This window comes from Xyrauchen texanus, chromosome 1 (genome assembly GCF_025860055.1).
Source record: "Xyrauchen texanus isolate HMW12.3.18 chromosome 1, RBS_HiC_50CHRs, whole genome shotgun sequence".
NCBI classification, from domain to species: domain Eukaryota; kingdom Metazoa; phylum Chordata; class Actinopteri; order Cypriniformes; family Catostomidae; genus Xyrauchen; species Xyrauchen texanus.
The window spans coordinates 59,447,821-59,471,162 of NC_068276.1; the positions used below are offsets into that span (position 1 = coordinate 59,447,821).

Genomic DNA, 23,342 nt, shown 5'->3' on the forward strand with positions numbered 1-23,342 from the left:
TTCCTATTGCTTAACGGCTGAGCGGAGCGCTAAATGGCCCGTGTAATCGTCCTTGAAATCATGATCGCCAAGGAGACCGCTGTGGCCTGCTAACACTCCCGATTTTATTGGGTTTCTCCTGATTTTTCATCCCTCCTCCCGCTGTACAATATCTCCCAATAAACTCATGTTTCTGCATCCACACTTCACTCATACAGGATCGTCCCTTCCTTAAATATGAAATGATGCGTCCTGTAGGCTGGTCAGATGGCATAATCGTTCCATATCCATTAGACTGTGGGTAAGGAAGGGGTCGTCTGAAAAGTCCACACTATTTCCTCCCTATTTTACGCAATCCCATGTTGGCCGGTATGTTATAGTGCAAGTAATATTTTGGGCTGTTCTCACCCAAGACTGATTAGATCACTTCTGGAGACATGGATTAAACCACTGGAGCCAGATGGATTACTCTTATGCTGCATTTGTGCCGTTTGGAGATTCAACGTTTTTTGCACCCTTCAGTTTCATTGTATGGACCAACAGATTCTTCCAAAAATCTAATGGTGTTCGGCAGAACTCATACACATCTGGGACGGCATGAGGGTGAGCACATAGCATCATTTGTATTTTTGGGTGAACTATCCCTTTAATTACTTTACAGCTTTATTAACTTCAGACAAAATTGCATTTGGAAACACATTTTATTCTCGGTGTGATTGTAATGTACAAAACAATCCACTAGGGGTTACAAAAAGAGAAGACAAAGCTACAGCGGTGCCTTATGTACACAGGCTTGAGCATCTAGGCATCTTTTCTGAATTAACAATTTACACATTGTTTGCATGAAATGACTTCATTGTACATTTCGAACCATGCAAGATGAGCCATGAGCTTTAAATTAACATAAATGCCACATTCAGTACAATGCAGGTCTATCAATTGTTATTGTGGTGAGCACCAAGAAAAATCACAACTTCAAACTTGAAAGAGTCTCTTATGCATAAACTGGCATCTAATATGAACACACACAACCTCAAGTTAAAATCCAGGTAGAATCCATTGTAAAAAACAAATATTGCACATGGTGTGTCTCAGCATCTCATTGAAATGTTCTCAGAGTCGCTCTTCTGCTTTAATCTTGTGGTTCAGTTTGTGCAGCACTATGTTCAGATCCATCGTCTTGTTCAGTTTTAGATAAAGGTCCTTCCTGATTGGATGCATCGTTAGCCACTCGGGTGTCAACTCAGCCAGCAGATGTAGATGTTTCTCCATTTCATCTAAAAATGGAAGAAAGATTTAAACAAATCACTTAAACATGGAAACCACAAAAGAACTGCAGCAAAAACTAGCACCAATATTTAACAGCACTTTGTGAAATCAGCTCGTCTCAAAAACCTAGCGAGCTTCCGACCTTCCTAACTAGACAGCGTTTAAGCATCAGATATTTTTGAAAGTCTCAGGTTTAGATGGAACGGAGCCATCGTCTTTCGTAAAGAAAAACCAGGAGACGCGACTCACCATTACTGAGTGGGGAACGGTAGCTAGCGATCATGCGGTTGCAGGCAAGCTCCATGATTAACGCTGGCTTCTTCTCCGCTACAAACACATTTCTCAGGATTCTGGCCATCTCTGTGAGCCGTGACATCATCGCCAGACGCTCCTCCTGCTGTGGGTTCCGGGTCATGGCAGCATGCAGCTTCTGAGCCTCTTTAGCTCTGATCTGAGGGGGACAATAATAATAATTACGTTCTCGCACAAAGCTTGGCTTAAGTATGAGCGAAGTACAACTAAAGTTGCGGACGACTACACGACGTGGAGATTTTGACCCACCCTCTCCAGCAGAGACGGTGAAACTCCTTTGAGAACACTGGGCGTTTGGGTTGGAGTCACATCGGATTTCTCTATAGACTCGGTCACCTTTGCACACGCAGCCTCTGCGGTTTTCAATGCCAGGTTAGCCAATGCCTTCTCCATCTAGTCAGTTCCAATCAACATGTTATTACTGGCTCAATTATGCAACACTCCTTAGTTTAGACTTATTTATTTACTTGAACAAATGGCGTTAAAGCCCCTCAATAATGAACAGCTTTTTCCATTTCTGAATTTTAAGTCACTCCTAAATACACATGTACACAACCTGGATCCCCCCCCCCTTTTGAAGTTTGATCATCACATTAGGTCATATCAAGATTACCGTCTTTCCTCCCCAAATTTAAGACCTCTATAAATGATAATCATGACTTTTGTTGTATCATTTGAGATATTTAAGACCTTTACATTTCAGAAAAACGAATTTAAGCCATTTTAAGGATCCGCGGCAACCATGTTTAAGTGCTTACCTTGGGTGTCATGAGAGCACGAGCCTTGTCCAGGACCTCCTGAGCCGAGGTCATTCTCTCCGTTTGTGGCGGCTGAGGCAAATCACTGGGCTTGATGCTGGGAGCCTCATCTACATTGAATCTGGGATGCCAGCGAGTCAGTTTGTCATCAGGGACAACAATAGGAGGGTTGAGGGAAGCCAAGAATACCTGGAAGAAATAGAAAGACTTCATAATCATATACAACTATTAAAAAAAAAACAATACCCAAAACCTTGTTACTTGCGCGCCACACACACACACACACGAAAAAACCTTATGAACAAATTACCTTATGGTGTCTCTTCACGACTTCAACCAGGTTTTGGTGAAAAATGTGCCTTCTTTCTAAAAGACGAGACGCAGACAACACTGGCCGGGTACCATTAAACTCTGGGGAAGGAAAAACATTGTTTATGATCGTTTTACAATATTAAAAAATAACTAAACCTACTTTGCATACAGAAGTCGAGCAGCGTTGGGGGTAACATGTTATGCAGTGTTAGGTAACAGGATAGCAGTCATGTAGACCACGCACCGTGAGTGCACCAAAACAAGATTGATCCCATTACACATCAATACCAATCCAAAGATGTATTATATTGTTTTTGTGTGAAGTGATGTTCCCAACACTGGTTAATGAGTTCTCACCTTCGTCAATGACGGGCTCCACTGTGAGCTGGTAGCTGGATCTCTTTACAGTGGCACTGAAACATGGAATGTTTCTGTCCTGACGGAAAGTATAGGCAGATGGGTACACCGCCTTTATCTGTCCCAGGTGACTTTCTTCAAAACACCTGTAAAGACAGCAAAAGTGTTACCACGATTCACAATGGGGTTCATCAAACCAACATTCTGAAGATATCGTTATATCCAGCCTCTTACTTGTGCATCATATCCTGGACTCCTTGCTTGACCTTTGCAAAAGTGACCGTCTCAGAGCGGTTGAAGAGCATGCCCACGATAGTCTCCATGCTGCGGAACATCTCAGCCAGAACTTTGTATTTATAAGGCAGCGTGAGACCAGGCGGCACGTCCTGAGCTAGAGTGTGGTACCTCTGATACGCTGGGAGCTTCTCTCTGAAACAACAAAAATGTCTCTGGTCATGTTGTGACTACCAAAATAGGCAAAAGCACGTCAAGCCTTTTGAAAGATTACCCTAATAAAGTTAGTTTTAAACACCATGCCAGCTTCTATGCCAATTTATGAAACAAAATGATACACCAACTTCAAAACAGCAGAGCCATCAGACCAAAATACTTGGTAAAAAAAAAAAAAAAGTTGCAACCCTCAGGTGGCGTTCACACAACATTTTGCATCAATGCTTAGCATTATATTATTGGTGTTTAACTCAGACGAATGTGTTTGGAGTTAACATGGTGTCTCACGGAGCGTTGAGTTAAATCGACGCAGACTATATACCATTTTTCCAATGGTTTCTCTTTTGCCGCGTCTCAGATTTTACATCACGCGCAGGTAGCGTCACATTTTTAGATGTTGTGAAATGAATTTCAACAGTTGAAAGCCCATTGAGACACACACAATGCACTATGGCGGCACTCTAGCTTATCATTTATTAGCACTAGGATGCATTTGTGGGAACGGTCCCTTATTGTACATGCATCAGACGGATATCAGAGGAAGTTTTGCATCAAGTCTTGTCGCCATGTCAAAATAGAAAGTTCAACTTTTTTATTCTGCCTAAATCGAAGTTCAATAACATAACTTTAAGTATCATAGGTAAAAACAACAGAACAGATTAGGGCTGCTAGCACCAGCGTGACAACCACTAGTGCACATGAAGTTAATGTATGAACTTACGTAAGACCTTACAAAAACCGAATTACTGAAATAATGTAATTTAACAAGTATAATAAAAGTATTAGATCTTTAGTAACCTAGTTTATCATAAAAGTACATATTGCAGATTTGGTTGCTTGGGAGACCTAGCTAGAGTCACTCAGCACGTCCCTGGATTCAAATGTGCGACTCCAGGGGTGGTAGAGTTACCCAGGCCCTTTTTGGAGACTTCTTGATTTTGCACTATATAGCGCGTTAGGGTAGCGGCGCATTCACATGTCAAACGCACACCAGGACTAGGTGTAACAACTACACATCCATTAGTCCCTGACTGAAGTTACAATTCCCAAATTCCTTAAAGCTAATGCACAGAAGAGTTTATTATGAGACAACATGAAAGGGCTCGCGCCCTCTCTAGAATCTATCATTCCGACTCACCTTTTCTCTGGTTCTTCAACCTGAGCCGGAGTAGATTTAGCATCCTCTGTAACTCTCTCTGCCTTCCTCTGCTGAACCTTTGCGGAGATCTCCCGGGCCGCATCGAGTCGGGCTTTTAGCTCCATTAACGCGGACACCGGGGCCGGAGAGAGGGACGTCACATTTTCAGACTGCCCTTTCAGTTTCTGCAGCTTGGACTTCAACACCGCCACGTCTTCTCTCGAAAATATTTTCTGAATGAACAAAAACCTGATCAGTGAAAATATCAAAAACACCAGGAGGTTCCTGCACAGGTGCGATTCACCCCCATGCATTACCTTGCTCCTGATTGTCCGCTTTGGTTTATGGTCACCACTCGCCTTGCTGACGGGGGAGCTATTTGCATTATGATTAACAGTGTTTTTGGATTCTTTGCTGGCAGCTGGTTGAGGCACCTGTGGAGTGGTGTTGGCCAAAGATTTGCAGCTCTTTATCAAAAGACAAAAAGCTCTGGGTTAGCCAAATGAAACAAAACCAACGCAGCAGAGGCTGGACTCGAAATCCTGTATATGCATTGATTGACATGCAGATGAAGCAGACATTAAATAGTAAACTTCAGTTAATTAAACCTATTATTCACTGTTCAACTGTCGATTATAACTGCAATTATAAAAACCAACTTACGTTTTGAAAAGGCAAGCATTTGAATAAAATTATTCGTTTGGTTCTATAAATTACTGACAACATTTCTCCCAAATTCCAAATAAAAATGGTAATTTAGAGGATTTATTTGCAGAAAATGACAAACGGTCAAAATAACAAAAAAAGATATATGCAAATATGCTCAAATAATGTTGAGAAAACAAGTTCATATCATTTTTAAACACCACAATACTAATGTTTTAACTTGAAGATTTCAGAAATCAATATTTGGTGGAATAACCCTGATTTTCAATCACATCTTTCATGCGTCTTGGCATGTTCTCCACCAGTCTTTCACATTGCTGTTGGGTGACATTATGCCACTCCTGGCACAGCAGTTCAAGCAGCTCAGCTTTGTTTGATGGCTTGTGGCCATCCATCTTCCTCTTGATCACATTCCAGATGTTTTCACTGGGGTTCAGGTCTGGAGATTGGGCTGGACATGACAGGGTCTTGATCCGGTGGTCCTCCATCCACAATCAGGGAACATTGTCAGAGCAGAAGGAAGCAAGTTTTCTTCCAGGATAACCTTGTACGTGGCTTGATTTATGAGTCCTTCACAACGACGAATCTGCCCGATTCCAGCCTTGCTGAAGCACCCCCAGATCATCACCGATCATCCACCTGGTCGCCTAATGGTGAGATTGAGATCTGGAGAGGCCTTCAAGCCAGTGTCTTGCACCCACTGTGAAATTTGGTGGAGGATCGGTGATCTGGGGGTGCTTCAGCAAGGCTGGAATCGGGCAGATTAGTCGTTGTAAAGGACTCATAAATCAAGCCACGTACAAGGTTATCCTGGAAGAAAACTTGCTTCCTTCTGCTCTGACAATGTTCCCTGATTGTGGATGGAGGACCACCGGATCAAGACCCTGTCATGTCCAGCCCAATCTCCAGACCTGAACCCCAGTGAAAACATCTGGAATGTGATCAAGAGGAAGATGGATGGCCACAAGCCATCAAACAAAGCCGAGCTGCTTCAAGACTGGTAAAGCATGAAATTCAGGGTTAATCCACCAAATATTGATTTCTGAACTCTTCCGAAGTTAAAACATTAGTATTGTTTTGTTTAAAAATGAACATGAACTTGTTTTCATTGCATTATTCAATGCATCTTTTTTATCATTTTGACCGTTTGTCATTTTCTGCAAATAAATGCACTAAATGACAATATTTGTATTTGGAATTTGGGAGAAATGTTGTCAGTAATTTATAGAATAAAACTAACATTTTTAATTTTACTCAAACACACACCTATAAATAGTAAATCCAGAGAAATGGATAATTTTGCAGTGGTCGCTTACATTTTTTCCAGATATATGCCAATTAATATATAAATGATTACTAAACAAGTGTCCAGGGTCATTAAAGACCAACATAGGTAGGCCTAATCGTGTTGATCTTTTTGTGTTTCCCTTAATTATATTTATATGACTATTTCAGATCTACACCACAGTAAACTCATTTTAATTTATGGATTATTATATGCTGCCTTTATATGCTTTACGGGACTTCAAAGTTCTGGTCACCATTCAGTTGCATTGTAAGGACCTACAGAGCTGAAATATTCTTCTAAAAATCTTAATTTGAGTTCTGCAGAAAATAAAATGAAAGACACATCTCGGATAGTAAATAATGAGATAAATACAATGTTGGGGTAAACTAGCCATTTCAGTTGCCAAGTTAAAAAATGGCTACACTTTTCAATTGGGCCCCGTCGAGTTGTTTTGGACGCGTCTATCACTATACGGTATATTTACCTGCACTTTGCCGTCATTTTTCAAGAGATCGAGCTTCTTTCTGGCGCTCTTCTGGCATGTTCGTTCCTCTGGTGACGTTTTGGAGTTCTGACCCGCTTGAAGCCGCTGTCGCTTCTTGGCGCAGTAGTGTAGTTCGGCTGCGGACGGGAACACCACCGAGCACACATCAAACTCCGCACAGCTGCGTTTAGGGGTGCGGGGACTCGCTGTAGGTCCCTCAATACTCGCATCTCGACGGTCCGTCACGGTATCTACGGGTTCAGCCGATAAAGCCTCGTCGATCACTTTAAGAAACTCCTGCTGCTCCGATGAGGCGAGCGACCAGCATGTGGCTCTGGTCGATGTCTTCGGTTTTGCGTCCCGGGGCACCTTTTGTCCTTCAGACCGTACAGATCTATCCACGCCACCATTCTTACTCTGTGCAAAATAATCGGTAACCCGAGCCTGAGCCATATTTCACTATGAATGAAAGCCCTGCACTTCTCAATTTGTTGTTATCTCACCAAGTGTCTTCCTACACTAACTTTCGCGGGAAAGTAGACCACGTGACTTATGTAGGCAGAACCAAAGCCACGCCCCCTCGCCCAATGCTTTGATTGTTCCACTGATCAAACGCTCAGTTTGTATAATGGGCTCTCAGTAAAAATGATTATATTCCCTCTTTTGTTTTATAATAGGCTCATTTGCATTTATACAAAAGCAGTTTAAATCCGATAATTAACTCATTTTTAAAGCCGGTTACTTTTAAGTGTTATTCACACGCAAATAAAAAATAAAATAAAATAACAAAAATGCGTACCCTCTTATTTATTTGTGAATTTTATGAAAACGTTTAAAATGTAATCATACCAACACAGGAAATGGGCTACTTCTATGGCAAAATCTATATTACTTTATTAATTTATTAAGATAGAATATTATTTTATTTATTTATTTATTATTAAAGTGTCTTGCACTTACATGCCCTGCCCTTAGGCATAAAAGACACTAATGACATAAAACAAACATATTACACAGAAATGACCATCATACAAAGCACATAGGAAGACGACCATCATAAAAGATACATCACCATCATTTTCACAATATAAACAAACAAAACAAGACAAGACACTGTCAATTTAGGTCAGGATATAAATTCCTTTGCCTAAGTTTCCATGCCTTTTCCACATATCTAGCTAACCTATAAATTTCATTTTCAAAGAGCCAATTCAACATATCCCCCTCCGTCATCCAAAACAAATCAGGCTTATTATGTTGAATTCTCTCAAACATACCCATTCTTAACTCATGATATAAAGGACAAAAAACAAAAAATGCCATTCATCCTCAACAACCATTAAATCACACAAAACACATAATCTATCCTCTTCTGGGACACCTTTATAGCGCCCCACCTCAATCTGCAAGGGCAACACCCCAGCTCTAAGCTGGGCACACAACGACCTCTGTAATCTAGTTAACCAGCATTTGACATAAGGCTCTGTGGAGTATTCATTTTTAAAGTGAACATAACTTCTCAATTTGGGCTTATTTAACACCTGCCATTGCCATTGCTCTTTGTAAGAATTAAACAAAAACTGCCTGACCTGAGATATATCACATTGTAAAGTATTTTTAAATATATACTGTGCTTTTACTGATGAGAGTATTCCAAGGACCTCCATTGACCAAGGATAATTGTGAGCTTTATCCCAATCAAAAACTTTCCGAGTAAGTCTATCTTCAGGTAATCTTATAAAACGATTCCATAATCTTAATAACTCCACCTTTTGTTTCACCATACAAGGCTCCCAGCCCATATCTCCCTCTAGCGCAGCTCTAGTAGTGAACCTGTGCACTCCAAGGAAACACCTAATGGCCCTGCTCTGCAATCTAGTACATTCAGGAGCATCTTCGAAGCCCCAGACCCCAGCTGCATAAAACAAAAATATTAATATATAAATATATCACAAAAAGTACAGTAAGAAAAATATACATATATTACATACATGTAATATACATTCTTAGACCACTATTCATACAGCTTTTCTATTTAAATGTTTTTTTTTTTTTTTTCATAAAATAAAAATGAATAAAATACACTTCAAGCTATAGCATAAATGCACAAAAGTTACATATAAAAATATATATATATATATATAGGCTGCATATATAGGCTATATAAATATAGCTATATGTAGGCTATATATAAGGATTTCTATTATATATATATATATTAGGGCTGTCAATCGATTAAAAATTTTAATCGAATTATTTACATGGTGTCCCGATTAATCAATCACGATTAATCACATATATAAATATTTGCTGAGAAAGCCCCTCATATAACAATAACTCAATATATAATGATTGTATAATTATATATTGATATAAATATGTATATAGTTAGCTTTAAATATTTTAAAATATTATATATTTTTTTTATATATATATATATATATATAAGACATTCAGATAAAATGCATTACATTCTTGTGGCAGAAGAGTTAATCATTGATAAGACAAAAAGCAGCTTTATAACACAATGTATTGTTTACTACCATATTATTGATCATAAGTCAATCATTGACGCACAGTTCACAGCAATACATTACACAAGTGAATAAGTCAATCAGTTGGAGATTTATTATGGGGGCTTGTTTAAGGACCGTCAATCTACACCTGCGGCAGACATTTTCATTTTTTATTTTTATTAATGTTTACAAAACATTTACATCTAGAGCCAAGAGGAATATTAAAACAAACAACAAAAGGGAAAATAAGTAAATAGACAGTTTAATAAAAATATCAAATTGTTTACATATTTCAATACACTTTACAGCTTTCTCGTTACTCAAATTGTAAATTGTTCTTAGGTGTTGCTGAACCTCTGAATTAAATATTAAAACTAATGGTTTATAACCACCATACTTACATTTATGAATATTAAACTTTGCCAACAAAAGCAGAACATTAATCAAATAATGTTCCTTATGAAGAAACGTGTCATAGCTTAAAAAAAAAAAACCCGGATAAAACATTTTCTAAGCTGGGAATGAAATGATCTCTAACAATCTTGCAGAAATCAGACCAAAAGCAAGTCGAGTCGGGACAACTCCTGCAGAAAATGTACAGAATATATCCACATCACAATGAAATCTCTCTGCAAGAAAATAATTAGTGAGGTAGTACTTATAAATAAGTTTGATTTTATTCGTGATGAAATATTTATGGGGTAACTTCCAAATTTTGCACCATTTCAATCCAGCCACACCTGCGTCAGACATGCTTGTGTCGCGTCTCGGGGGTGTCGCATCATAAATATAAAATGTTTAGGTCACTGTGTCACAACACACAAGTGTTTTGAACGCATGTTTGTGTCATGCTGCTGAAGGGTTGTTTTGTTCACTGTATAAACTGTGTGTTGCTCATACAGCTGAAGTTTCACTTACTGCCCTCTGGAGTAAACAGGTGGTACTACAAGCTTGCATTTCTCAGGAATCTTCCATATTACAGTCCGGGGGCATTGCGATTTAATTTCATTATTTGTTTTAACGTGTTATTTTTTGTCAAATTAATCGCACTGAATTAACACGTTAAATCGACAGCTCCTAATATATATATATATATATATATAAGTCTTTTAAAGAAGTTTCAGTGAAATAAAAAAACCTTAATCTCAATTAATCTTCAAAAAATATAGCTAAATTTGTGGAAATATACTTTATTACTTCATAATATATTTAAGTATGTCTCATTTTATATTTTAAAGCATTGTATTTTTATTAATTAATTATTTTGTATGCATTACAGCGGCCTATAGGGTGCATAACTCAACATAATTAGCAAAGAAAATAATAGATTTTTAAAGACACAACACAACAGATAATTATTTATTGTGTGCTGTGGCTCGTTTCTGTTGCATTGTGGCTTAATTTGGTTTTGCACCCCTTGGCCATAAGGCTTACATTACCCTACGCAGGGTTCGCACATCCTCTGTGAGCGGCGCGTTTTCGTTTCTGCGCCCATACGACACCATTTACATTGCAAGCATGAGTCGCGAGGTGTGGCGTCCCAGAAGCATTGTTTTTCCCCCCACCAGTTTTCTGTCTGGTCCCACCTCCTGCATTCAGATTGGCTACTAAGAGCTACTTACCCAAGTATCCCTCGCTGCAGCTTGCAGAATGGTGTCGCCCCGCCCACAACTTACTCTTATTTCTGCCATAACAGCTCATCATCATGAGTGATCATTTTGCATGATTCATTGATCTTTCATTGACCAAGTTTGCTTTATGCATGCCTACTGTATCTGCTCGATCTATTGATTACTCTGCATTTGAGGAATTTAGATATTTTAATTAATGCCATCAACAATAGCAAACAAGAGGCTGATGAACTGATGAAAATTGTTATGCCATTCTTGTGATAGTTGCATTGATTTCACTGGTATTCTATATTGATTCAAACAATGATAACACACCAGCAACGACGACCCACGTCGTGTATGTCAATGAAAGATGAAGGAGCCAATGAGACTATATTATGGGCGGGGCGACACGTGTAGCTCCGCCCCATATGTAGCCCCGCCTCATTCTGCCGGCTGCAGCCAGGTCCTTTTACAAGCGTTAGGCGGTCCTTCATGTTGCCATAGTAACATATGTGACCCGTTGCAGATAGACAAACAGCTGCTAAGTTCGAAATACAGTGCGAATTTTAAATGGTTAATTAGACAAGACAAAAGTATCACATGTATTTAAATCAGCTAATTCATGATTTGTCAATTAATATTATAATGGGGGGCGATATGATACCGCAGCTTCCAGTGTATGAACGTGTGTGTGTTTTTATTCTCTTCTGTCCTATACAACTGATAGTCATATTTACTATTCAGTTAGTATATTTCATACAGCTCAATATACAATATGTAACATCGTTTGTCACTTATTTTCTATAACTTCTTATCATTAATTAATTCTACAATTAGTGAATATTTATATTCAAAAATTTCTGCATGCATGCAAAATGATATTTTGAGCGCACAAAAAGTTATCTTTTTATCAAACTCAGTTTGGTAAAGCAATGTATCTTGCAAATATAAATTCATTTTGAGCAAACGAAAATCAATTTTGCACTTGAAGAAAGTTATTTTGCATGCTCAAGATGAAATTCTGAGTGGACAAAAAGTTATTTTGGATGCTCAAGATGAAATTTTGAGTGGACAAAATGTTATTTTGGATGCTCAAGATGAAATTCTGAGTGGACAAAAAGTTATTTTGCATGCTCAAGATGAAATTCTGAGTGGATAAAAAGTTATTTTGGATGCTCAAGATGAAATTCTGAGTGGACAAAAAGTTATTTTGCATGCGCAAGATGAAATTCTGAGTGGACAAAAAGTTATTTTGCATGCTCAAGATGAAATTCTGAGTGGACAAAAAGTTATTTTGCATGCTAAAGATGAAATTCTGATTGGACAAAAAGTTATTTTGCATGCGCAAGATGAAATTCTGAGTGGACAAAAAGTTATTTTGCATGCTCAAGATGAAATTCTGAGTGGACAAAAAGTTATTTTGCATGCTAAAGATGAAATTCTGATTGGACAAAAAGTTATTTTGGATGCTCAAGATGAAATTCTGAGTGGACAAAAAGTTATTTTGCATGCGCAAGATGAAATTCTGAGTGGACAAAAAGTTATTTTGCATGCTCAAGATGAAATTCTGAGTGGACAAATAGTTATTTTGCATGCTAAAGATGAAATTCTGAGTGGACAAAAAGTTATTTTGTATGTGCAAGATGAAATTCTGAGTGGAAAAAAGTTATTTTGCATGCTCAAGATGAAATTCTGAGTGGACAAATAGTTATTTTGCATGCTAAAGATGAAATTCTGAGTGGACAAAAAGTTATTTTGTATGTGCAAGATGAAATTCTGAGTGGACAAAAAGTTATTTTGCATGCGCAAGATGAAATTCTGAGTGGACAAAAAGTTATTTTGCATGCGCAAAGATGAAATTCTGAGTGGACAAAAAGTTATTTTGCATGCTCAAGATGAAATTCTGAGTGGACAAAAAGTTATTTTGCATGCGCAAGATGAAATTCTGAGTGGACAAAAAGTTATTTTGCATGCTCAAGATGAAATTCTGAGTGGACAAATAGTTATTTTGCATGCTAAAGATGAAATTCTGAGTGGACAAAAAGTTATTTTGGATGCTCAAGATGAAATTCTGAGTGGACAAAAAGTTATTTTGCATGCTCAAGATGAAATTCTGAGTGGACAAATAGTTATTTTGCATGCTAAAGATGAAATTCTGAGTGGACAAAAAGTTATTTTGTATGTGCAAGATGAAATTCTGAGTGGACAAATAGTTATTTTGCATGCTAAAGATGAAATTCTGAGTGGACAAAAAGTTATTTTGCATGCTCAAGATGAAATTCTGAGTGGACAAATAGTTATTTTGCATGCTAAAGATGAAATTCTGAGTGGACAAAAAGTTATTTTGGATGCTCAAGATGAAATTCTGAGTGGACAAAAAGTTATTTTGCATGCTCAAGATGAAATTCTGAGTGGACAAATAGTTATTTTGCATGCTAAAGATGAAATTCTGAGTGGAAAAAAGTTATTTTGCATGCTCAAGATGAAATTCTGAGTGGACAAATAGTTATTTTGCATGCTAAAGATGAAATTCTGAGTGGACAAAAAGTTATTTTGTATGCTGCAAGATGAAATTCTGAGTGGACAAAAAGTTATTTTTCATAGGCAAGATGAAATTCTGAGTGGACAAAAAGTTATTTTTCATAGGCAAGATGAAATTCTGAGTGGACAAAAAGTTATTTTGCATGCGCAAAGATGAAATTCTGAGTGGACAAAAAGTTATTTTGGATGCTCAAGATGAAATTCTGAGTGGACAAAAAGTTATTTTGCATGCGCAAGATGAAATTCTGAGTGGACAAAAAGTTATTTTGCATGCGCAAGATGAAATTCTGAGTGGACAAAAAGTTATTTTGCATGCGCAAGATGAAATTCTGAGTGGACAAAAGTTATTTTGCATGCTCAAAGATGAAATTCTGAGTGGACAAAAAGTTATTTTGGATGCTCAAGATCAAATTCTGAGTGGACAAAAAGTTATTTTGCATGTGCAAGATGAAATTATGAGTGGACAAAAAGTTATTTTTCATAGGCAAGATGAAATTCTGAGTGGACAAAAAGTTATTTTTCATAGGCAAGATGAAATTCTGAGTGGACAAAAAGTTATTTTTCATAGGCAAGATGAAATGCTGAGTGGACAAAAAGTTATTTTGCATGCGCAAGATGAAATTCTGAGTGGACAAAAAGTTATTTTGCATGCGCAAGATGAAATTCTGAGTGGACAAAAAGTTATTTTGCATGCGCAAGATGAAATTCTGAGTGGACAAAAAGTTATTTTGCATGCGCAAGATGAAATTCTGAGTGGACAAAAAGTTATTTTGCATGCTCAAGATGAAATTCTGAGTGGACAAAAAGTTATTTTGCATGCGCAAGATGAAATTCTGAGTGGACAAAAAGTTATTTTGCATGCGCAAAGATGAAATTCTGAGTGGACAAAAAGTTATTTTGGATGCTCAAGATCAAATTCTGAGTGGACAAAAAGTTATTTTGCATGTGCAAGATGAAATTATGAGTGGACAAAAAGTTATTTTTCATAGGCAAGATGAAATTCTGAGTGGACAAAAAGTTATTTTTCATAGGCAAGATGAAATTCTGAGTGGACAAAAAGTTATTTTTCATAGGCAAGATGAAATGCTGAGTGGACAAAAAGTTATTTTGCATGCGCAAGATGAAATTCTGAGTGCATGAACTCTGCTTGGTAAAGCAATGTATATATTCTTGTAAAGATACATTCATATTGCGCAAACTAAAATCAATTTTGCGCTTGAATAAAGTTTATTTGAATGCAAATTTGCTCAGAATTTTTACATTTTGCTCACTCTTCCTACCCACTCTGCGTGCAAAATACCTTTAAGAAGGAGACTTGTTAGCGTTTAAAGTTCTGTTATGTTGGGATTTCGAGAAGTTTAAATTTTATTGTGCGCTCAAAATATTGTTGCACAAGCATGACTCCATACGCTCGCGCCTCGCACACGGCGGATGTGTGAACCCGGCGTTGTGCAAATGTCACCACTAGAGGGGGGCAATATAAAATAAATAATGATGCACATGCCAGCCTAAGACACCTTCGATGTGTAAACTCAGAATTGTATGTGTTTACCCCGTTACCTCTGAGGGACATTTAAAATTCAGCATTTACACCCGCAGTTTCGCAAAATAACTAATAGCTAGCATCAAAGAACAAAATGAAGCACTACTGCTTATACTTCAACATGTAATTCCAACACATTGAAGCGCCCGAGCAGGTGTCACGGAAGTCTCGTGCACATTTGATGCGGCCGCGCGTGGACGCAAAAGCAAACGCAAACATTGAACACCTTCAGGCACTTTCACGAGACTTTTTATCGTTTCATTCAGAAGTAATATGAACATTTTGGTTTCACATCTGTGGACAAATTCAGTGGTTTCAAATAAAAGGCGCAACTTTGTAAAAAATGGAATAATAATAACTGCGAGAGTCTCGCGCGCAGCGGATCTCTCCCTTGAGAGATAGACTCAAAAGTGCTTTTCCTCTCGTTTTAAAGTGGAATAAGTGAAATGGCATATACTTATTTGGGTGACACATTGTTTTGCAACAGTGAGTGCACAGTACGCCTCGCATTTCTTGGCGTTACCCGTTTTGGCACCGAAAGTTATCTATCGTCAGAGTGGGAGTTACTTTCAACTTCAACAACTAACTGTTGGGACAGACAAGTAGTCAAGTCCTTGTGAGTTTTGTGAAACTGTTTTACACTCTGTGGATATAATAGCCTGTAGTAAGTGCATTGGAGAAGATTAGCGACGGATCACGGACTGAAGAAAAGACCGGAGGAAAGTTTTAAAGACTGCCAAACGGCGGTGAATCACATTTTCCATGAAGATGTGCGCTGAGTAATGGACTGCTCGTGAAGCTGCTCTTTAGCGTTGTCGCGAGCGACGTTGTTGGACGTTATTCGTTTGTTTCCAAACATTGCATAATGCTTTCCCGAGGATATTGACCCATAGCGACGTTTTAATAGTTTATAAATAAGTCAACTGCATCGGAAGACTTGTTTGTATCGCCATGTAGCTTTTTGAAAGCATTATGTGAGATGGTCGTGGTGGGAGGAATGTGAGTTCAGCGCTCATGGAGCTCCAGGTGGTGTGCGGATTGCTCTACTGCTTTCTGCTGCCCATCTTCTTACTGGCAGGTAAGACCTTCATGTGTTCATCATTAAAACTACAGCACTTCATATGCACGGAATATACATGTGTATTAATGAGCTCGGAGGTCTTCTTGTTCAGTTAAAGACGTGAACACATGTGCTATCCCTTCTTTCTCACTTTATTCAACACGCCTGTCAATCATATACTTGAAAATCGTAAACAAATGTCACGCACACAGCAAGTGGCTATCAAGTGATCATTTATTATTATTATTATTATTATTATTATTATTATATATGTTAAGAGGCCCAAATATTGATCACACATTTTTATAATTTCAGTTCTTATACATTTTTGTTTAATATTTAAAGTTAAAAATAAAAAAGAATGTTAATAATAATAATAATAATAATAATAATAATAATAATAATAATACTAGTTAATGATATTAGTATTTAATATTTTAGTAATAATATAATACATTTATTATTATTATTATGTTAAGAGGCCCAAATAATGATCATATTAGTATTTAATATTTTAGTAATAATATAATACATTTATTATTATTATTATTATTATTATTATTATTATGTTAAGAGGCCCAAATAAAGATCATATTAATATTTTAGTAATAATATAATACATTTATTATTATTATTATTATTATTATTATTAGGTTAAGAGACCCAAATAAAGATGACACATTTATATAATTTCCATTCTTATAACTAAAAAAAAAATATTTAAGGTAAAAAAAGGAATAATGTTAATAATAATAATATTAATACTAGTTGAAGATATCAGTATTTAATATTTTAGTAGTAATTATATCATACATGTATTGTTATTATTATTATTAATTAATAAATAATAATTGTATACGTAATAAGTACACTTAAAAAACCAGAAAGCAGCTCTACTGAAAAGTACGCTTAAAATCTACTTAATACATTTATGTTAATCATATTTTGTAAAGTCCAAGTTAAGTTCAACACCGTCATTAAGCAGTGATATGATTATTGGGATGAAATGATTAAATGAATTCAGACGGATGGTGTTTACTTCACTCAACATAATTGTTACTGCTTGCTCAATTTACTTAATTAAAATGAGTTAATCCAACAAATTTCTTTAGCATTTGGTCTAAATGTGTTTGTGTACAATACATCTGTGTTTCCTTAATCCAGTTGTGTTGCATCAAAGTATTGCTGAAACTGGGCAGGGATTTTGCATTACCCAGCATGCCTTGCGTGGGAATGGAGTGGGAGAGTAACTTTTGAAATTGAGTGTTATTTTAATGTATTTCTACACAAAATTAAACACGAAGGAGACTTGTTAGTGTTTAAAGTTCTATGTTGGGATTTTGAGAAGTTTCTGTGTTGGTGGATTGTTTTAGGAGGTGAGTGGAGCTAATGGTTAGATTGAGGATGGGGGATTTGCCATGCTGAAAATAACAACGTGTTTTGCTTTTGTCATGAAGCAAAGACTGCGGGATCATCTGCACAAAGGCTGATTGAGGATCAGTGTAAACCCTCCGCAGCACCATCTTTGTTAAAGTAAACAAAAAGATATATATATATAATATGCTAATATGTATTGTTGCTAGCTTGTAGCAAGCTGTAAAGTTCAATGGATTTATCTGGACAAATCAAATTTAAGTGAGGTCAACTCAATTCATTTGGGTTCATTCAACACAATATATTTGAGTAAAGCTTTCATTGAATTATGTGAAACTAATGACATTTTGTTTTTCAGTGTACATTTAAACATAAACAATATACATATATTTATATATGGGTATTATTTAATAATAAAAAGTACATTTTAATGTATATTTTTAATTTGTATATTTATGTACACTGTAAACGCTAATGTTGCCATTACTGGAAAAATCAAAGTGTCTTAAAAATTACTCGTAACTCATATCTGTTCCTTGAACTTATTTACTTTAAAGAAGTGTAAATAACTCAAACGCTCGATTATAAAATTGAAGCTATGAGGAATACCCATAATCCCTTGTGCTTGAAGTATTTAATTACGTTTCTTGGCCATAGGGAACTTATGGGGACATTTAAATAGTTGTTTTCAAGAATCCATAGAGGTTTTAGCTTTTTTGTAGGATTATTGATGTTGTTTTGTTGCAGTAGTTGTTTCGTGTGATGTCACCATTAGGGTGACCCATGTCCCGTTTGGTCAAGTTGGACCCTGTTCACTCTACTTTAGTTTTCCTTGTGCATGTGCAACTGAAGTATATACAATTCATTGGAGAATTACGTTTGTTTAATGATTGACCTAGAATCGGTTATAATCTTGTTTTGAGCTTTGTTATTGTTTGATCTAAATTTGAGTCAATTCAACTAAAATTAATAAGTAGAAACAACAACATTTAAATGGTAAATTTGAGTTAAGTGTACTTGCATTTGCACCTTAACTTAAATACTTGAGTAGATTCTATATGAACGCCAAGAACTTATTTAGGCATGTTTTGGAGAGGATGTTACTCGATTCAATTGAAGGAACGTGTTTACTCAATATATTGAGTAAAGTCAACATTATGGTTTTCAGTTTATATTCCACAATGTCTCTCGTTACTTAATGTGTTCAGTCAAGGTATAAAAACAATCTTTTTTGACTGAAAGCTACAGGTAAGTAAAAAGAGTGTCAAGACAGTACTTGGATTGTTGACGGCGCATTCACTTATTTTGCAACATCAAAATTTCAGGCTGACATTTATATTGTAAGGAATGTGTATATTTAGGTGCTTTTTTAAAAACACTTTTTGCTTTCTGGTAGGTCACTTAAATAGCCTAATGGTGCGTTCAGATCAGAGGCGTCTAGAGCGTCAAATCGACGGGAAGTCATTCATTTACTATGGCAGCCAGCGTCTCTCGGCAGCGGGAAGCGAGGCGGCGCGCCTTGGGCGGTTTGGGCATCAGAGGAAAGTTCAAGTGCGGGCAACATTATGGTAATGAGCTTTGACGCGGTTCGGCGGCGACCTATTGGAGTATAGAAGTGCTCTAAAGAGAAAATGGAGGAGAGACTGATCATTGACGGGGCGGGTTTCCCCGAAATATACGATCTGTCCCTGTTTGCTTTCAGGGATGTAAAAAAAAAAGCTATGCGTGGACAAAGATGTCTGAAAACACTGATTTGACCTATTGCACTAAACAACCAGGACCACAGTTATAATTACAAATGTGTTTTATTTTGGTTATTTTGGTTACTTTCACATTTAAAAGGTTTCATGAGGATATGCGCTACTTGTTGGCAATAAAGATACCGGTCGACATGTCTGGATGTTTTGTGGCCCCTTTAAATATAGTTCACAAAATCAAGCATTTTGAACGAACGTTGCTGCCAATTTCAACTACTTCAGAGCGTCCACGAATCTTCGATAGCGTTGTTGGCAGGGCAGCCAGAGCGAATTTTGACGCCCTCGCCTCCTCTGGTCATAACGCACGGTAATAGTGACATGCATTAGAAATATCCCGTGCAGTCCCTGCATGTAAAATAGTTAATTAAAAGTGTTCTAGTTGTTTTAGATAATTTAACATGACATGTCAGCTTACCCCATATACCCCATATAAGCAACTTGATAATGGCGTGTTAGCTGTAACATCAGGTAATAAATAAGCTTGCATTTGCATTTTTTTGTGTACAGCTTACCCCCATATACCCGCTACACTCACAGATTGAATATAACAGGAACACCGGTTTTTGTAACATGGGATTCATGTTAGAATGACAGATATTACGGGAATGTGTCCCACTTAGAGCAGACTGCAGTGAGCTCACCTAATTCATCAGGTGTTTATTTAGTGGACACACCCGAGCGGCACACTTCCTTTGGGTCTAATGTTAGACTGTTGCATGGATGCATACAGAGAGCATACATCATGCATTTCTGTCAAGTGAACGGCATAGTTTCTGCATCAGGTCCTTACACACTCAAATACTTCCTAATCATGCCAATCAAATCAAAAATAAAATTGGTCCTCATTTTCTCACCCTCATGTTGTATGACTTTCTTGCGGAATGCGAAAGTACCTCTTTTGTAGTGTTTTTGTCCTTTTTGGAGCTTGAAAGCCCCTGGTCACTATTCACTTTCATTGTAGGGAAAAGACCAGTGTGAACATTTTTCAAATGATCTACTTTTGTGTTTCACAGGGCAGTTGGCTAAATAAGGACCACATTTTCAAATCTCTTGAAATGGACTCCCATGCTGTTAAATCAGTTGATCGTTCTCTCTTCTCTGTGCTCTTAATCGGAGCAGATAGGGGCTATATTTAACATTTCCCCATTCAATTTGAATGAAACACCTGGCGAACTGTTATGGGCTATTTAATAAATGGAACATATAAAACTATCCGGGGCAGGTAGAGATTAGCCAGAGGCACAGGCTGTTTGAACATGTGGTTTCTCGTGTCATGTGGGACTTATGTGGCACGCAGGAAGAACTGAGTCTCGCTGCGCACATCTCTGGTTCCCCTCAAACTCACGCATGCGGTCTGCCAGATTTGTCAAGTTCTCCATGTGGTTTGCAACTGCGACAGTTTCGACTTTTCTCTCCTGCATGTAAACATTCCCTTTTAACTAAAGAGTTCAAACAAAAAGACAATTCTGTTGCTCCTAATGCATGTGACTTTCCTCTTAATAACAAGTTTACAAACAATATCATGACCACATTTTTTGTATAATGTAAGATAATGAAGACTGGGCTGCCACACTTCAAAATGAAATAAAAATACACAACCACAGGATTATAAAAGTGGTCCAAATGGCATATGCATTCTGTTTAAAGTCTCCTGAAGCCATACGATAGCAAGTATGTGAGTAACAGACCAAAATGTAAGTCATTATTCACTGAAAATCTTGACATGCATTCATGAGAGATGTCCGATTCTTGAATGAACCTTTCCTTCAGCTGATTCAGTTAATGAACAAAGACGTCTGAATGATTCATTCATGAGTCAGACTAATCCGTTTCCTGAGTATAACTCAGTGTCTCAATGGAAGGGGAGATTATCAGTGAGTAACAACTTTAATTTTGGTCCGTTCCTCACATAAAGTTATTAAATGACTTCAGATATTGTGCATCAGTTATATGGACTACTAGCTTGACAGCCCCAGTCCCTATTCACTTTCATTAACTGGTAAATAGTGCCCAGAATCATTTTGTGTGCTACGTAAAGAAAGTCGTATTGTTTTGGAACGACATGAAGGTCAGTAAATGATGACTGAATTGCCATTTTTGAGTATCTGTTCCTTTAAATACAACCTTACAAGCACAGCTTTTGTCAAATATCTTTTTTCTTATATAGATTGCATTTACTTTAATTCAGCTGTAAAGATGTGCGACTACTAATATGGGTGTGTTCGTAACACAAGCTGCCACACTAACCAGCATGCTGTCAAGACACAAGGCTTTGCTGCACTGGGAAATCAGCGATCTCTTTAACAATTCATAGTTGTGCATAATCATACAGCTTGAAAGAGTTCTCTGGTCTCTCATAAAAGTGCTGTTTGTGTTGTCAAAGCAGACGCAATGGTGCAATGTTACTCTGCATGGACTGTTCTCCTTTCCATAACACATGTAGTGAGCGTGTGTTTTGTGTGTACAGTTGCCGGGAAGAATGCAGTCAACCGATATGTGGCGTGTGATTTGATGAAACCTATTCGGGTGAATCTCACGAAGCCTTTCAAGAACATCTCTGGGTCATATTTCAACATCAGAGTGAAGTCCAAAAGCAAAAACAAGAAATTATATTAATATCTAATAGATTTATAGAACAAATGCCTATGTTGTGGTATTGAGAATCATCATTGAAAGCAATGGTAAAAGTTAAACATCTGGACATGTTGCATTAATGAGAATTAAATGTGCTTATTGTAGTGCAAAAAATCTTTATGGTCCTAAATGTAAGCTTCATTTACTTTATGAACTATATATACGGTATATATAGTATGTTTGTATTGATTAAGGTTTAAATACGATCTGGACATTTTCTTGCAGGCTTTGTGAGAATCACCCTATTTACATTTAAATTTATGCATTTGGCAGACGCTTTTATCTGAAGTGACTTACAGTGCACTTATTACAGGGACAATCCCCCCCCGGAGCAACCTGGAGTTAAGTGCCTTGCTCAAGGACACAATGGTGGTGTCTGTGGGGATCAAACCAGCAACCTTCTGATTACCAGCTCAGCACTTTAGCCCACTACGCCGCCACCACATTTCTCATTCACTTTAATGTGAAACAATATATTTAAATTTGTAATATATTCTATTCATAATTTTTTTTATATGATTATATATTTATATTTATACAAAATACAGAATATTCATTTTGACAATTACAATACAGTGGGGTAAATGTGCTTAAAGGGATAGTTCACCCAAAAATACAAATTCTCTCATTGTTTACTCACCCTCATGATTATCCGAGGTGTGTATGACTTCCTGTTTTCACCAGGACACATTTGAAGAAAAATAGAAAAGTATCTCTGCTCAGTAGGTCCTTAAAATGCAAGTGGATGGTGATCAGACCATTTGAAGCTCCAAAAATCACAAACAGTCAGCATAAATGTCATGGAGTCGACTCCAGTGGGTAAAATAATGTCTTCTAATGTGACACAATCACTTTTGGTGCAAAAAAAGATCAGTATTGAAGTACTTTTTAACTCCTAATCATTGCTTCCATTAGGCTTCACGAGAGGGTGGCGTCCAAGCGGTCTCTCGTGTGATGTATTGATACAGAAGTAATCTCAGGGGCCGGTTGCATAAAACCGTTTTAGACTAGTCTTACTAGTTAGTCGTCTAAAATGTTGGTCTTCATTTTTTCAGTCAGTTGCATAAAAACTTAGATGAGTCTAATTAAAGACCAAAATGTAAGACGGCACACCTCAGGCTAACTTTTGTTTACCTTCCATTTTGACATTGAAAATAACTGTCAGCTGAGCCAGTGGGGGCTAAAAGGGGCTTGAGTTGAGACTTGGTTGAAGACTTTGACTTAAAAAATGGAAACAAAATGTTGTGTTTTTAATTATTTGGGTTAAATCACTAAATGTGTTCATTAAAAT

The 23,342-nt window shown here is 37.2% G+C and overlaps 3 protein-coding genes across 3 annotated transcripts in view; 1 reads left to right on the plus strand and 2 right to left on the minus strand.

Annotated features, from left to right (window-relative positions):
* LOC127642770 (uncharacterized) overlaps positions 1 to 23,342 on the minus strand; it is a 371,536-nt gene that overhangs the window by 96,073 nt on the left and 252,121 nt on the right. The gene's annotated exons all lie outside the window — the stretch shown is intronic.
* LOC127642366 (DNA replication factor Cdt1-like) lies at positions 724 to 7,500 on the minus strand. The gene is made up of 10 exons (XM_052125013.1): positions 7,014 to 7,500; positions 4,893 to 5,042; positions 4,576 to 4,808; positions 3,222 to 3,416; positions 2,988 to 3,133; positions 2,629 to 2,729; positions 2,319 to 2,507; positions 1,810 to 1,953; positions 1,498 to 1,699; positions 724 to 1,256 (listed from the first exon to the last, which is right to left on the minus strand). Exons 1-10 carry the CDS (start codon positions 7,464 to 7,466, stop codon positions 1,093 to 1,095), a joined length of 1,977 nt encoding a protein of 658 aa, XP_051980973.1. The 5' UTR covers positions 7,467 to 7,500; the 3' UTR covers positions 724 to 1,092.
* Positions 15,824 to 23,342, plus strand: part of piezo1 (piezo-type mechanosensitive ion channel component 1) — a 119,129-nt gene continuing 111,610 nt past the window's right edge. The window contains exon 1 of the mRNA XM_052123436.1: positions 15,824 to 16,304. Within this exon, the coding sequence (XP_051979396.1) occupies positions 16,241 to 16,304 (64 nt within the window). The 5' untranslated portion in view covers positions 15,824 to 16,240. The remainder of the gene's footprint in view (positions 16,305 to 23,342) is intronic.